This window comes from Rhododendron vialii, chromosome 3a (assembly GCF_030253575.1).
Source record: "Rhododendron vialii isolate Sample 1 chromosome 3a, ASM3025357v1".
NCBI lineage: Eukaryota > Viridiplantae > Streptophyta > Magnoliopsida > Ericales > Ericaceae > Rhododendron > Rhododendron vialii.
Genome location: NC_080559.1, coordinates 6119337 through 6136310, shown reverse-complemented (window position 1 = coordinate 6136310; position 16974 = coordinate 6119337). Strand labels below are relative to the sequence as shown.

The window sequence follows — 16974 nt, the reverse complement described above, 5'->3', positions numbered from 1 at the left end:
CCGACGGCCTCGCCGGGCCCACTCCGGCCACTAGACGGCCGATCCGAGCCGTCCAAAAATTCTAAAAAAAAACAGAGAGGGTCTGCGTGGAAATCAACGGCATCCGATATATGTAGGGTGCTCGATCCAAACACCCCATATATGCGAAAATGGGGTGTGGAGATCTAGAACTGCTTAACCGTTCCGCTTTCTCTCAAAATCTTTTTTTAAAAAAAGAAGGTAGTTTCAAACTCAAATATAACGAAAATGAAAAATAATTTTTCAATTTTTTGGCATTGTTTAAAAGATCTCAATGAGATCTATCAAATAAAATCCATATTGATAGAAAAATTATTGAGTAAACACATAATTTTTGACTTTAAAATTACCTTCTTTTTCAAAACTTTCTTTTTTGGAAAAAGTGAAACGGCCCCCTAAAAGAGTACAAGCACTCTAGGATGTGGAGATCTAGAACTGCCTAAAAAGTGCAGTATCTCTCCTGGCCCGGTTTTAGGGGAATGCCCACGAGGCTAGCTAGGCCTTTGTCATGAAAGTATGTACATATGACATGACGTAAATGAATTCACAAGTGATCCCGTTGTGCATGTGGTTCAGCTGGAGGGGCCTTGGTTTTGCCACAATTGTTTCAAGTTTTAATCCTACATTCTTCAATCTAGCTATCTACATACCTCTCTTTTTTTTTGTTAAAAAAAAGGTTATGATATTGACTTGCCATGCACAATTTGAACCCACGAGACCTATGGATGGAAATGTTGCATTCTAACCGTTCGGACAAACTATTAGTAACTCACAATTAGCTTGCAGACATTAGAACTAGATTCAATGCATATTCAAAGCAAAAGTCAGTGTGTATCCAACTCACCAAGCACAGCCACGTACCACGCGCACACACATCACACAATCCACCACCAACACTCTCTCCACCGACTCACGCATCCCCCCTCTCTCTCTCCCCAAGCGAGACAAGAACGAAGCCGACGACGAGAAGCGCGAGCTCGTCGCCTTCAAGGAAGACGACCAGGAGTACACCCGGCCAGGTCCTCCGCATGCTCAGAAACTGCCGATTTGAGGCCACGTGCATCGAGGGCACGAAGTGTCTGTGGCACATCAGGGGGGAAGATGCACAAAAAGGTCTAGATCGCTGCTGGCGACGTCATCCTCATAGGCCTGAGGGATTAACAAGATGACACGGCTGATGTAATCCTCAAGCACATGCCCGACGAGGCCAGGCTACTCTTGAAGGCATACGGTGAGTTGCCGGAGAACATGAGGTTGAACGAGGGGATTGCTGGTGGGCTGAATGAGGAGGACGACAGTGCTGGCGATGATTAGATTTGATTTATGGGTGTTGGAAACTACTATTATGGAAATGTTTTGAATTTGGGTCAAACGATGGTTACGGTTTCTTGGGTGGGATGGTAGTGTTAAGTTTTTGTCCCAAATTTTGATGATATATATATAGATATATATATATATAAATATACATATATATATATATATATATATATATATATATATATATATATATATATATATATACACACACACTTAGGATCCAATGAGGGATCTCACACGGTTTTACCGTGCGGGACTCCCTTTTCCCGATCAAATTGAGACGATCCGAGCCGCTCAAAGTGTGCAGAATGTGATTTTAAGGATACTTGCGAGAAATCAGAAAAAAAAATGATCGGGAAGGGCTTGATCCGAGCAGTTTTTTACTGAACCGTTCAATAAAAAACTGTTCGGATCAAGCCCTTCCAGATCATTTTTTTTGCTGATTTCTCGCGGGTACCCTTAAAATCACGTTCTAATCACTTTGAGCGGCTCGGATCGTTGCAATTCGATCGGGAAAGGAGAGTCTCGCACGGTAAGGCCGTGTGGGATCCCTTAGGAGATCCGGACTATATATATATATATATATATATATATATATATATATATATATATATATATATATATATATATATATATATATATGATACCCAATATATGATATAAAGGCATTATTGGGATTAAAAAAGATTGAGGATGAAAACATAAATATTTAAATTGAACAAGATGGAAACATAAGTTGGCTAGGGTCTGAGAGGCGAATATTTAAGTCTCCCCTTCTTCTATTCTTTTTTGGTTGGTTAAAAAAATAGAAGTGCATAAATGGTACATCGTCACTTCTATCAATGAGTAATGTCTCATCAAATCATTGTAATATCGTAGGTGATCATGACTTTGCCGGATTTATGCTGGGACCAAAGCTAAAGTTCCATCATGTGATTAATATTAGAAATTAGACCCCATTTTGCTAAGCAAAAAGTCCTTTTCAGCACTAGTGCTTTTTTGGTTAATTCAGCTCTCTTTTTTTCTTCTTTTCTTTTTTCACGGCTATCTTTTTTTTTTTTTTTTTATCCCAAAAATTTCAATGCTTCTCTTGGGGCAGCGGAAATCTTTTTCTCAACAATGCAAAAAATGCATCATCAATGATTTGAAACCTACTACTTTGAGTAATGTATTGGTTCTTCATTTAATTCTGGCTCTTTTTTCTTTTCTAAAGACAAAAATTTGTCCCAAAATTTTCACTACTTGTCTTGGGATGATAGAAACTTTTTTTTTTCCTCAACAATGCAAAAACTGTGCCATCAAATATCAATGATTTCAAAACAAGCCTCATCAAAATTGTCCATCTTCAAAGCAACGTTGTTTTGTTTCTTTGCATTGTGTAATGTGAGCGAAAAGCCACAATACTATTATTTTCTGCTTGGCAAAAGGGAATGCCTTAATATTGAAGTTGAACATCAACTATTTCAACACTAACTTAGTTCGTTGTCTGGGCCATTGAACTACTACTTAGCCATAACATTGGATATCACACTGAGGCTTGTCTAATTGAATCTTCAGGCAAGCAGAAACCATTAGGACTGCATTTTCCACATGCATTAGTAGATGTGCGTTTTTATTTCCGCGCAATTATTTTGGGCTTTCAAATATTCAATCATATGGCAATTCACCCCTAACCTTAATTGGACTCAGATAGTAATCCAACAGAACGTGAGCCCGCACTATCCTTGATTGGGAGGGGCCGTAGTAGGAAAGAGTTGTGCCCAAATCTTTGAGTTGAGCCGGGTCTCCAAGTCAATGAATTAGATCTGTTAGATTTTTTGGAGGGTTCCTACCTAAAACTAATTGGCAATAGGTGGAGCAGCCTATAGAATTGATTATAAAAAATTAGAAGCCGGTTCCTCTTTTTGGGTTGGGTTTCACCCATGTTGTTTAATGTATTTTTTGCCCTTTTTGTGAACTACGTGAATTGTTCAAACCCCCCCCCCCCCCCCCCCCCCCCCCTCCCCCCGCGCACCAACTCCAACGGCTAGATGTAGGTCGCGGTCGAGTGATCCGTCCACCACTACCTCCGCCCCACCTCCGTCCTCTAAGGCACCGATTGCGGCGACGTCAACCTCTCCGTCGATTTTAAATCCTCAAATTAACGCAGGCGATCTTCAAAAATTCGAAGTGGAATCAAATATATATGCCGTCAACCTCTTGGATGAAGCTACCATTAATTGTTGTCTGAAACGATAATTTTCACGTGAATGAGGAACTTAACTACTACTGCATTGTGGTTTTCACGTGAATGATGGAGGATTAGAATGCAATTAACCGATCAGTGCTTTTCCGCTACAAGATGTGTTCTTGAGTTTTAATGGCGGCAGTGAAATAAACAAAGGTAAAGTTACTCTATGCACAATGCTAGTTGAAATCTTTTATTTTGATTTTCACTCTCTCTCTCTCTCTCTCTCTCTCTCTCTCTCTCTCTATATATATATATATATATACACACACAGTCCGGATCAAGTTCACACCCTTATGGTCCGCACCCGTCCGCACCTCCCCTTTCCCGATTGAATTTTGATGATCCGAGCCGCTCAATGTGTTCAGAACGTGATTTTAAGGGTACCCGCGAGAAATTAGTAAAAAAAATGACCGGGAAGAGCTTGATCTGAGCAATTTTTTTCTGAACCATTCAGAAAAAAACTACTCAGGTCAAGCCCTTTCCGGTCATTTTTTTTGCTGATTTCATACATGTACCCTTAAAATCACGTTCTGATCACATTGAGCGGCTCGGATCATCGAAATTCAATTGAAAATGTGAGAAATGGGGAGGTGCGGACCGGAGCTCCGGTCCACACTTCCTGACCTGATCCTGACTGTATATATATTAGTAGGTGTTGAGATTATGTGAAGTGTGCATTGGACGTATGTGAACTGTGTGTTCTCATTAGGAGTGATCATGATTCTGATTTGTTCGGTTTTATAGTAAACTAATAACTAAATCAATACCTACGAATTATGAAATTGGAGAACCAAACCAATCCACAAAAAGCATAGAATCAAACCAATCTAAACAATTAAAATGCGGATTGGTTTCGGTTTTAAACCACGGTTTGCTTTGAATTAAGCTATTATCTTCAAAAAATATTAGGGTAATTAGTCTTGGTAGTAATTATGGGAATATGAATTGGAATTGGAATTGGAATTGGCTTTCATGTATAGAAACTTAGGAATTGGACCGTAAAAGTTGACTGATCTGGTGATTCCATATGTTTTTTGTGTATAATAAATTAATAATCATAGGAAATTAGAAAAGGATTGTGAATCGTGATATATAAAAGTTTAGTCTAAATTATCTTGGCATGGAAGAAAAAAATTAAATATTACGGTAGATTTAATAGGATCAATAAATTAGAAAAATAGTTGACTAAGGCTCCCATATTTATTTGGTGAATCAAATATATATATAATATGGTTCGGATCGGTTTGGAACCATTACCATGAATGTAAATACGCAAACCAAATCATATAACGCGGATTCTAATTTTTTTTTAACCATAACCAAATCATACTACTAAAAAATCGGACAATCTTTCGGTTTGGATTGATTTAGACTGGATTCATGGTTTAACGGATTTTTTGCTCACCCCTAGTTTTCATAGCTCAATTCACATAGCCACTTCTCTATAAGAATAGTCAGTTCTCATATAGCTGGTTATGAGATTTGGCTATGAGAATTGACAGTCTGTCAACAAGAGCTGTGTATTTTCTATGAGAACTGTATATAACAAATGAGTATTTTCTATAATAACTGTGTATTTTTTTTATGAGAATTGTGTAGTGTCCATGAAAATTGTCTATGAGAACTGTGTATTTAGTGTGTGATGAGGTTATGTGAACTGTGTATTTAGTGTGTGATGAGATAATGTGAATTGTGTATTTATTTCCTATGTGAACTATTACTTTTTTACTTTAATTACTTTTTTAAGACATGGCGGTGAGAACATTTATAACTATATTTAATTTTGATTATCTTTTTGATTTTGTTCAATTTTTGTTCGTGTGTGTATTTTCTATGAGAATTGTGTATTTTTCTATGAGAACTGTGTATTTTTCTATGAGAACTGCCTATTTTTTATGAGAACTATGTATTGTCCATGAGAACTTTCTATTAGAATCGTGTATTTTCTATCAAATCTATATATATTTTATGAGAATTATGTATTTTAGTGTATGGTAAAACTATGTAAACTGTGTATTTTTCAGTTCACATAGCTAATTCACATAGGTAGTTCCCATAGAACTGACTATGAGAATTGGGAGTTCACATAGCCAGTTCTCATAACTCAATTCGCATAACCAGTTCACATAGCCAATGGTATTTTTGTCCGAAATAATATGATTCAGGAATTGATTCTAAAAATATTGCTCTCATAGCCTCAGTTCTCATAGCCATAGTTCAGGGGTATTTTTGTCCAAAATAATATGTTAACTCGGACTATGTGAACTGGCAAGAATATTTTTGTCCAAAATATTATGTTAACTGGCTATGAGAATTGACAGTTTTCATAACTAATTCACATAGCTTAGGGTATTTTTTATCTGAAATAATATGGATCAAGAGTTGATTCTGAAAACATAAATTTTATTAAAAATGGACATGTACAAAAAAAGTTAGGAAGAATGGACAAAATAGTAAAAATGTATGAAAAGTCAAGAAAAATGACTGAAAAATAACTAACTCGAACGACACAGATGAGATCTAGCTCTGATACCGAATAAATAAAGGCATGGTTTCATGATGTCGAATTCAATAAAACTTCATTTCATATTTTACAAGATTGATGTCGGCTTTATTTGAAAAATTAACAATGAGTGATCAGTCATCAGAAAAATGAAAATCTTAGCTACGACTCAAACCCGATCGTTTGCTCCGGGAGATACCATTTTTCTGGTTTGCAAACAAATTAATGGAGGTGCCCGATGTCACTCCTTCAGACTCGCCTCCAGTGTGCCGACTGAAGGATTCTTCATCCTCGGCCTCCGGCTCCTTTGTGGTAGCCTCCCATGGGGCCTAACTATCCTTTTCAGCACCAAGATCATCGGCCGCGTTCTTTTCAAACAAGGAGCACACATTAGAGTAGCAGTGACGAAGGGCACCGAAACCCAGGTTTGCACCTAACACGCGATTCAAAACCTCCATCCCAAACATAATTAAGAAATTCCCGTTTACTTGACCCGGGGAGATTTTCTAGTGAAAGATCTCTCAAAACAGATTTGAGACGGGAAACCTAACGCAAACACAATGAACAACATCGATCGAGCAGAAATTAAGTGGAATAACAAAAGCTCACAACCATGTGTACTACAAGCCACACGAAGAGCATTAATGTAATGATGAGAAGTAACCGATGCAATTAGTTTTTTTTATCGGCAACAAAATTTTATTGAACTCGACAAATGGTACATTGAGGTGGTCCACTCTAAATGTAAGGAAAACTTGAATCATAGAAAAGACCAAAGAAAAGGAAAAAAGAAGAAAGAAAAGAACATTCAATCATAAATTGAATTCAATCATAAATTGAATGAGACCACAGTGGAATGTGGAACCATTCGAAAAAACAAACTAAGACTTCCGCGAACCATAAGTCAGCACTACCCCACTCCGTATCTTGAAGCATCATCAAAATATCAGGAATAGAGGTAGAGATTTAGAGCACCAACAGTCCATCCCCAGCAAGCAAGGCCAGAGCCATCCACAACAGCCAAAAATAGCCCATCCAAAACAGCACTGCAGAGGCAGTGTAAGAGCAGCACCCATAGCAGAAAATATAAGCAGCAGTAAATAAGTTTCCTTTGAGGAAAAGTCTTAAATCATTTATTGGCGAAGATTACTTTTCAATCCCAGGTGGTAAGGACTGAAAGTTGTACATATAAATCCAGTAGCAGTAGATAATAAGCAAACAAAGATACCTACTCACTGAGGTACACAACATCAGAAAGCAACTCATAAATAGTGAAATGACATCAAACCCTCAGGTACGTATGCAATACTCCCAAATTCTGATATTTAACCTATCGAAGCACACGATCACTTTGTTTGCCAAAAATGCCTCGACCATATGTGGATTGGATCATCTCTACAAGGAGAGGAAACTGCAAAACTCCGAACAAGGTGACAGGAATAATAGCCAGTGCAACAACAGGGATAAGATTCCATGCCTTATTATTTCCAAACACGAGATATAATATAGCACCAAAGGCTACCATCATGGATAAGATGGAGACAAATAGGGTTATGAGACCAATAATTATCCTTTTGGGTAAGGTATTCAGGAAATCTTCCTCTGCGTATCGAGAAGTCAGGATAAGCAAGAACATTAACACAGAAGTGATGGATGAGAATAGAGCTAGTGCGTCAGATATGCCAAAAATAACGAAGGCTTTTTGATTCAAAAGTAACGGATGGCCTTTAACACTATCGTTCCCACCTGGTACTGTAATGGCAGCTGCAAAAACCATAGTGGCAATAAGGGCAGCAACTATGGTGCATGATGTGGCTGTATCTTTCATCCATCGCTCACCCTCTTTCAACAAATCTTGGTGCGTGTCAGAAAATATTTCTGTAGGTGTCATTCCATCACCATTCCTTCTTTCTCTGTCATTAGGTACTGTAAATTTTTCTACTTCCTGTATCAATCAAGTGATTTGGAATGAGAAACAAAAGATTCTACTTTTTAAAAGATCAACAATCAAAGACTTGTAGCGTACATTCTAGAGGATAAGATTTTGATTTCTTGGAAGTGTTGACAATTGGCATCAATTCTCCACATGGGCTGCTGCGAGGTGCAGCCTTTGTTGAAGAAAATGGCATGACAGCCATCTGCATCCCTATTCCTAGTCATTCTCAGCCGTTTGGAGTAATTGCCGTGTCTGGCATGGCTTGTGAATAGGAAGTCTTGAATGGCCTATAAATTGAAGGCCCTGGTTTTCTATAATTGTATCTCTCTTGAGTGAGAGATCTGTGAGAGATGTGAGGTCTGTTTGTATAGCTATGTAGGAGAGTGTGGTGAGGAATGAGAGTCCTCACTTGTAAAGCTTTCCTCCCGTTTTGATAATAGCTCCGTTTACCTCCGTGGACGTACCCGATTTTGGGAAACCACGTATATCTCCTATGTTCGTATTTGTGTGCGCGTGTTCTGGCTCTGTTTGATCCACTCAGAGGGCACAACAGGAAGTACATGCCAATGGAAGTGTAGGTGGAATGTTATGCATACAGAATACAAATTGCTTTTCCATGGAGGAATCGTGCTCAACTAGAGTTATCCCTACAATTTCGGGTACTATAATACCTAGCTAGTTCTTGCTTGTACTTCTTTGAATGTATACGGGCCTTATGAACCTGCTGAAAGGAAGGTTTGGAGCACTTCGCTTAATTTGGAAGATAGATTTCCACGAATATGTTGAAGGCTTGAATTTTTAATGATCATTCAATGCTTGAGAGGAGATTCACATGATCATTCAATATAGATTTTTTAAGGATAAATGGCTAGGGATAGCATTTTGGAAGGTAGCTCTTGTTCAGATCAAGTTTAGGGAAGAATATATCTTTCGCTAATATTCATCTTTCTCTCTTGGACTCGAGTCTATCATTCATTTTGATTAGTACGTAACTAATCTCTTGTTAATTCCGCTGCGTCAAGTGGTATCAGGAAAAAGATAATTCCTAATTAATGAAAATAAAATCATAATTTTTGTAGACCAAGAATCCTAATAAAGTTGGAAATCAAAATCAAACCAAATACGGAAGTAGAAAAATTCCAGTTTAGAAGTCCGTTGTTTGCTTGGGAAGAAGGTGAACTCAGGAGATTGAAAATGGAATTACAGGATGCACCGACTTTGTTCTCTATCTAACAATATGGACTCATTGTTGTGAAATGCCATGGAACACAACTATGTTAGGAATCCCATCGACTAGAGTATTGATCGACGGTCTATACTTATACATATACACATGTTTTATATTCAATATTGGCCTAGTACTTTTGAAGTTATTAATAGTTTAGCCTGAAAATGCTTTTAGAAAGTATTAAAAAAAAAAATCACCTTGATGCGTAATATAATGGCCATGCCAGGTGACTTGTCCCATACATGTCTCCGGAGTGTCCGACTTTGATACAACAACCTCTAGAAGTGTCGATGCTTCATAGGGCATCACAAGAGATCATGTTGTGCTTAAAGCACAATAGGCCCCCCAAATCCCCGCTTGTTTAAGCAATTAGACTCGAGTACGTTGCTTCAAAATAAATATAGAACCAGTGTTCACAAATTAGCCAAATAAAGTTCAGAAGGACTTATAAAGAAAGCGGACCATTGTAGTATGTAACTATTCTTTTACATGGTAGGATATGATGGATTCATCAGACTTTCATTCACGTATATACTGAAAGCAAGCATGAAAACGATCATGAGCATCCAACCAAGCAGTCTTGCTTTCTAAAGCGGTATAAAAGTCTAGTGACAAAAAAACATTTGTGAATTATAAATTTTCTTTATTAATTTCCTTTACATGGTGGAGAAGGGGCAAACTGACCTTAAACCATTGCATTTCTCGCTGCATCTGCAGAACTGCACCAGCGGCACTGTCTTTGAGATTGATTTGTTGCTCACGTCTCAGATGTGCAGCCAAATGCAGAGCGTTGTTCAACAAATTGTCCACTCCGTATATATATTTCCAGCCAAGTTGATAGATGAGATTGAACACACGTTCACGGCGATATAGAATTGCATATTTGATGATGTTTACGTTGTCTAGATTGATAAAAGACAATGCCAAAGGGTACGACAATACAATCTCTTCAATAATTTCAGGTATCCCAACACGTGCTGCTTTGCGCAATGCTGGTTTAAATATCCTTTCCGCTTTTGAGAGCTTTGATTTTGCGACTTCCTTGCAGAGGAATTTGACGAGCTCAAGTGCATGATGGTGTCTTAATTTTTCTTTCCGGATGCTTTTGACTGGTGGCACTGCAAAATCTTCTCTTTTGAGAATGCAATAACGTTTTTCGAATATTCATTAAAGAAAGATGTCCTAATATTATACTAATTCGGGAAACTAAAATTGAGAAGTTTTGATTTCTTCGACTGTTCAAAGGTTTTGGGGTGGCAATAATTTTGGGTATGCTGTATCTGGGGCTCAGGGAATGAGGTAGTGTTAAAGAACAAAGTGTGGATGGCAGAGGAAATAACAGATTTGGCTAAAACAAGAATGGCAATATTGATTAAGAGCAAATTTAATATCAGAGACTACTCCATTGATGATTTCAAGTGGAATTTGGCTGCGGTAAGAAAACTAAAGTTTTAAGCTGGGTTAGGCTGTTTGGGTCAGGCTAGGTGTGTTGTTTGGGTAGGTTTTTAGGGTGGTCTTGTTTTTTGCTTTTGTCTTGGTGGTTTGGTCAGGGTTCTTGTTTTGTTTGGGCTTTGTTTGGGATTGGATGGTCTTTTGTCTTTGTTTTCTAGTCGATCTGGTGGTGGTGTGGTTCTGTCTTCTGCGGCAATAAATTAAATCTTGTTGCCTATCAAAAAATAATCACAGTACCATGATCCTTACCAAGTTTTTCAGTGACATCCCAAATCATAAAATGCAATCTTTGCCTCACTGCACAATAAGATTCTACTAAGTACTTAATTTATTAAGTACTCAAATCTAACAGGAATCAAAATTTACTTGAAACGCAATAGGAACTAACAGGAATCAAAATTTACATGAAATGCAATGGGAATAAGTCACTGCACAAGACTACCTTCTTGACTAACTAATATATATATCTTCTAGTATTTGTTCATGGTTGATTTCTTGGATTTTATTCCCTATCAGATTTCAAACGGAAAAGTGCCCACTTGAAACTCAGATTTTCTTTGTCCAAAGCAAAGACAGGTGAAATGTCTATATTCTCAATGGAGTTTTTTATAAATATAGAAATGTGTGGTTAATCAAAACGGAAAGTTTTCAAGACAACAGCCATAAGGCCCATAACAGCTTTTTAAGCTTCATTTCAACAATATAATTTCTGTTTTTGCCATTAATTTCTGTTAATTGATTATTCTTTTCTCTTTTTTTTTGTGTGTGTGTGTGTTTTGAGTTCTTGGTTGTGTTAGTACCAGGAAGTTCATCACTACTTGCTCTCTGTTTCTAACCTTAGTTTGGATTCACTGTCGAATTTGATTTCTTAAAGCTGCTCCATTCCTGTTTATAAGTTTACCGTGTCATATGACAAAAAACTTTTGCTCATTTTAGTTAGATTTTGAACTGAAAATGGAAATGGAACTGGTTTTGGATTCATTTTTGAACTCATATTTTGACTTCATATTGAGCATACCAGAATGGTAGTGTCAAGATAGCCAGCAAATGTCATGGTTGTGTAGTAGATTGAAAAGAATTGAAAAGAAATGGAAGAAGAAGATAGTGTGAGTATCAATTCAACCCCTTGTTTCGACCACCACTGCCACCAAGGTATCTCTCTTTGCCTTTCTATTTATAGAGATATGGATAGGCATAAAAAATGATTTGGTGTTGTTATTGTTTCTTCTTTTGGTTTTTAAAATGCAGTCTTTAGATGATATACAACTATTCTCACCGTCACCATCTCAACCGCATGAAGAGTCTGCTAATTCTTGTCAACCACTTTACACTCCTCAAGTTAAAAATGAATTGATACCAAAATTAAACAACAATTTGGCAACTTAGAGGAGGTTCAGAAGTTTTGCAACAATTATGCATTTAATGCTGGATTTAGTGTGCGATGCAATTCTAGCAAGATGGATAAGAATGGTGAAACCATTAGGAAGGAGTATGTTTGTTACAAAGAAGGGGTGAGGAGAATTTCTAAGGCCACCACTACACGTCGTTGGGGTTTAACTAGAGAGGGTTGTGGTGCTATCATGAGAATCCAGTCGAGTGAAGCATTTGTTATCTTCCAATTTGTTGAGGGTCAAAACCACCCTCTTACAACCCCGAGGAAGGTGCATTTCTTGAAATCTCATTGTCAAGTTTCAGATGCACAAAAACCCTTAACACAACAACTAATAGCTATAAATGTGTCAACCGGCCAACAAATGAGTATTTTAGAGTTGCAAGCCGGGGGTTTCGAAAATATTGGATGTTTACAACGAGATCTTTATAATTGCCAAAGGGATGAGAGGAAATTTGTAAAAATGGACATGACGCTAACATGTTGTACGAGTATTTTGAGACTGAACAACAAAAGAATCCTAATTTTTATTTTACAATGGAGAAAGATGATGAGGGGAGGACGGGTCATTGTTTTTGGGTGGATGCCACCTCTAGAAAGTCGTACTAGTATTTTGGGGATGTGGTGGTGTTTGATATAACTTACAACACAAACCGATATTCTCTGATCTTTGCACCTTTATTGGGGGTTAATCACCACAGGCAAACTACACTTTTTGGTTGTTGGTTCTTGAGTTATGAAACGAGTGATTCTTTTAAGTGGCTTTTCAAAGAATGGCTGAAAGCAATACTAGGAGGCCAGCCCAAAATGATCATAATTGATCAGGATCCGGTAATGACAAAAATATTTGCTAATGTTCTTCTAAATACGCACCATAGATATTGCATTTGACAAATTATGAGTAAATTTTCTTTAAAGATAAAAACATTATCTTATAAAGAACATTATGATGATTTTAATAGATGTATATGAAATTCGGAGAGTCCTGAAGAGTTTGATAGAAGATAGACAGATGTTGTAGCAAAATCTAACTTGTCCAATAACGAATGGTTGCAGTTCATGTACGAAATTCGTGATAGATGGATTCCTGCATATACGAAATGCATTTTTTCTGCCCACATGACAAGTAGTCAAAAAGCTAAAATTTCTTATGCATTCTTTAAGAGGTATGCGTCTAAAGAAAATTCAATATTGAATTTTATGATGCAGTTCGATAGGACATTTCCACGTATGCGACATAATGAATTGAATTTGGATCACAAAGATGTAAATGAGAAGGCAGTCTTAAAAATCTTGTGGTTGATGGAAATGATAATGAGTGAATTATATACAGAGCATATTTTTTTTGTTTCAAGAGAAAAAATTTCAAATCAATGCATACGTGCTTATGTTAAGACATGAGGATGAACATTAACGTTTGTAGAGTGTTCAGAGGGCGAAAATGAAAGGTTCGAGAAGTCGTGAAATTTCGGTAGAGAAGTCATCAAACCTTGTTAGTTGCAGTTGTAAAATGTTTGAATTTGACGGAATTCCATGTCGGCATATGTTGGTGTACTTTAGTAGAATGCAAATTATGAAATTGCTTACTAAGTATATCTTACGGAGGTGGACAAAATCAGTAAAAGCGAGTAGAGTTATAAATGACTTGGGTAGAGTTGGGAAGGCAATATGCAACCGTTCAGTTTTAGTGAGGCGACAACTGTCGCACCCGTCTCGGATATTTGGTATTTTAATTCACGTATTTAATTAAATTATGCGTCACGGGGTTAACTTGCATACATTAGAAGCGTGAGGGCTTGTGTGTGATTTGTGAATTGGAGCATGATAGCATGTGGTCTTGTTGGCACACAATAATCTTTCTTAGAGTTTATCAAACTGGAGTACGTGTTTTATTTTATTTTCTTCGTTGATACACGTAGAGAGAAGAGAGAGAGAGAGAGAGAGAGAGAGAGAGAGAGGGAACGGCAGGAGGAAGAAGAGAAGAATAGGGGAAAACTTAGAGAAGATTTAGCTAGCCTTGAATTGAAGTTTAATTAGGTGAGTTTCATCTTCTTAAGTGCTGAAATTCATGTTTCCATGCTAGATTTCATGTTCTGCATCTAATATGCTCTGAATTGAAGCCATGGGAGAGGGTTTTTGAGGTTGGAATTGAGTTTTTATTTCAGAGAATTCGTGCATATGATGAACATGCATAACTGTGTTTGAACAAGTTCATAATCTGTCATGCTTTGATGAATTTATTCAAGGCACCTAGAAATCTTCTAAATTCTTGAAAAAAATCCTGAAGGTTCATCTGTGAGTCTATTGCATCGTGTTAAATTTTTAGAAAATAACTCGAAGTGTTCTAGCCTACAAAATTCGTGGACTGAACTTGTGTCTGATTCGCGTCTGTGCAGACAGCACAGACACGTGTTGGAAAAATGGGCATAACTTCTTGCTCGGGTGTCGGTTTTACGCACCATTTTTTGATTCTAAAACTAGACTTACATACCTTTCTGAACATGTAAGGTTTGTGCCTTAATTACTTTTAGGAAAACTCAGTTTCGATTTTGAAGTTAATGGTTTGTTAACTCTGAAAATCTGGGCAGGTTTTGGAGCTATGTTATTCATCAATGTTGTCATAGTTAAATGTACTTACTGGCTATGGGTCTTTATGAGTCTTAAAGATTGTTGAGTTGGTGATGTTTTGGCGTAAGAATCTTTCGAAGAATATTAAGTGTACGATTTTTAGTGATCTTTCGATCACAGACAGTTCTGCTGAATTTCATGTTTTCTGCATCGACACATCTTGGAAAAATAGGCATATCTTTTAGCACGTGTATCGGATTTGTGAACCGGTTTTTTATTTGGAAACTAGACTCTTGTACCCTTCAGAACATGTAGGGTTTGTACCTTGAAATTTCGTAGGTAAATACAGTTTTTGGTTTGAACTTGGCTGATCTGCAGAAACTGCAGATTTGTGTTTCTAATTGTGCATCTTCAGACGGTCATAACTTTGTCATCCGAAATCTATTTGGGACAAATTTTATATCGATATTGGTGTAATGGAAGTCTACTTTCAAATGGTGTTGGTTTTATGACCCAACTCTGATCCTATAAAATACTACAGTCATTTAAAGATAGGGTGGTTGTAGGATGTCTTGTCATTTTGGGAGTTTTGTTGTGTTTGAGCTTCATGTGTGTTTTGGTTTATTTCTAGGCCTTTGAGATGGACATACTTGCATTCTTTGGGCATTGTTTAGTTCCTTATTAGCTATATATCTTTGTGTTGATCGTTCGTTGAACTCATTACTAATACGATTAAGCGTGTGGCTAGGTAACGAGCTGAGTAATCGGGAGGTGCCAAAACCGTGATTTGGCATACTTCGGTCGACTCACAGGTGAGTGTGTTTGGTATCTTATATCTTCAATAAAATGTTAACATATTGGTTGTGCATCATGCTATGGTTGGTTTAGTTACTGGCGTGCATGATTGGTGTATGTTGATTGTACCCGTATAAGATTTGTGGAGTAAGTCATACCTTGTCGTGGGCCGTGCCGTTCTATTTACCGTGAATGGGAGCTTGGTGTGCGGGACACAATACCTTGGGTACACGGGATATGACAGACGTGTCACTGCATGTGTTGTGAACATAAATTGTAGTTGTTCAGTTAGTTGTTTATGTTGAGTTTTATTGAATTTATTCTATATCTTACACACTCCTGATTTTCTTTTGGATTGCCAGATAGCAGGGGTTTGTAGGATGGTCCACTACCGGTCGGCATTTTGGAGTTGGCTTAAAGGTTGTTGTTTGTGTCGGTGGTTGTGAATCGTCTTGTACATATTATCGACTCGTTTTGTAGCAAGGATGTATTACACTTTAGTATGCCAAGTATGTAATGGTATGGGTTTGATGTCAACTCTTTTGTTAATATTAATGTTAAGTCTTCCGTTGGTTTATTCTGAGTTAATATCTGTTGTTAAGTGATTGTTCGGTTGGCGATTGGGAGTGCCACGTGGCCGCGCCGACTCGGACCCACAATGGGTGTCGTTTTGCGGGGCGGGGTGTGACAACAACGTTTCTTCCAACTTGCTTGTAATGTGATTGATGACGGTGTAGTAGATGATGAAGAAATTGAAGTGGTATCCAAGTACCTATTACTCGTGAAGGAGGAACTTGCAGTATTGAGGAGTTCTCGCGAAGATGGTCCGACCAGTGGTATCCAAATACGTATTTCTCCAAGCCAACATAATTTTAAAGAACCACTCCAAGTGAGGGCAAATGGTGGTGTAAGCGATTGAAAGAAGGAAAAGAGAAGACTGTTAAGAACAGCAGAAAATGTAATGGTTATGGGTTAACGGGGTAGTCGCATGACAAAAGGAATTGTCCAAAGTTTCTTAACATGCATGTCTATGCATCTAACTATGTTCATTTCTAATTTAAATTTAATAGTTTACTTTTTTAAGTTTTAATTGTTGCCTTTTTTTCTTAGCTCTTTGGAGTCTTCAAAATTCATCAAAACTGATGAAAAGAAGTTGCTAGAAAAGCTTTAAAGTTATCATAATCGGAATAGTGTCATTTCTTTTTCGAAAAAGAATACAAATTAGAATTTATAGTTCATATTCAAGGTATCAAGAATCTGTGTGTGTGTGTGAGCGCGCGCGCACATATATACATGTTACTCGCATTTTAAGTGGAGGAGAGCAATAAGCTTTCCACAGTTACGCACCCAAGCTTTCTAATAGCTCAAGTGTCCCCTATAAAAGAAAATTAGCTCCAGCGTCTAGTGAGTAAACATATTGTTTTTCATTGTCTCTAATTATAGCTTTTGCTTGTGAGAATACCTTAATTTATCTTTGAGAGAATTGATCTGAGTATTTGATCTAATCTTTCAAATGAGTTTTTCATGTGCATATATG

The 16974-nt window shown here is 37.4% G+C and overlaps 2 protein-coding genes and 1 long non-coding RNA gene across 3 annotated transcripts in view; 1 reads left to right on the top strand and 2 right to left on the bottom strand.

Annotated features, from left to right (window-relative positions):
* Nucleotides 1–7014: 7014 nt before the first annotated feature.
* Nucleotides 7015–11738, bottom strand: LOC131321073 (uncharacterized). Its single transcript, XM_058352089.1, has 6 exons — nt 11703–11738; nt 11051–11067; nt 9917–10364; nt 7413–8013; nt 7219–7303; nt 7015–7114 (listed from the first exon to the last, which is right to left on the bottom strand). The coding sequence occupies exons 1-6, from the start codon at nt 11736–11738 to the stop codon at nt 7015–7017; spliced, it is 1287 nt and encodes a 428-aa protein (XP_058208072.1).
* LOC131319271 (uncharacterized) overlaps nt 7107–16974 on the bottom strand; it is a 37784-nt gene continuing 27916 nt past the window's right edge. Inside the window, exon 7 of the mRNA XM_058349457.1 lies at nt 7107–8013. The gene's annotated coding sequence lies outside the window, so the exon portion shown is untranslated. The remainder of the gene's footprint in view (nt 8014–16974) is intronic.
* LOC131319275 (uncharacterized) lies at nt 13980–16013 on the top strand. The gene is made up of 3 exons (XR_009197935.1): nt 13980–14111; nt 15391–15454; nt 15800–16013. It is a non-coding gene; the product is annotated as an uncharacterized LOC131319275 (long non-coding RNA).

Coding starts and splice junctions, on each gene's coding strand:
- LOC131321073 (XM_058352089.1), bottom strand. CDS start 11,738: ATGACATTTGCTGGCTATCTTGACACTACCATTCTG. Junction 7,304..7,412: donor TTTTGGCAAACAAAGTGATC/GTGTGCTTCGAT, acceptor TGTGTACCTCAG/TGAGTAGGTATCTTTGTTTG. Junction 7,115..7,218: donor TTACCACCTGGGATTGAAAA/GTAATCTTCGCC, acceptor CTGCCTCTGCAG/TGCTGTTTTGGATGGGCTAT.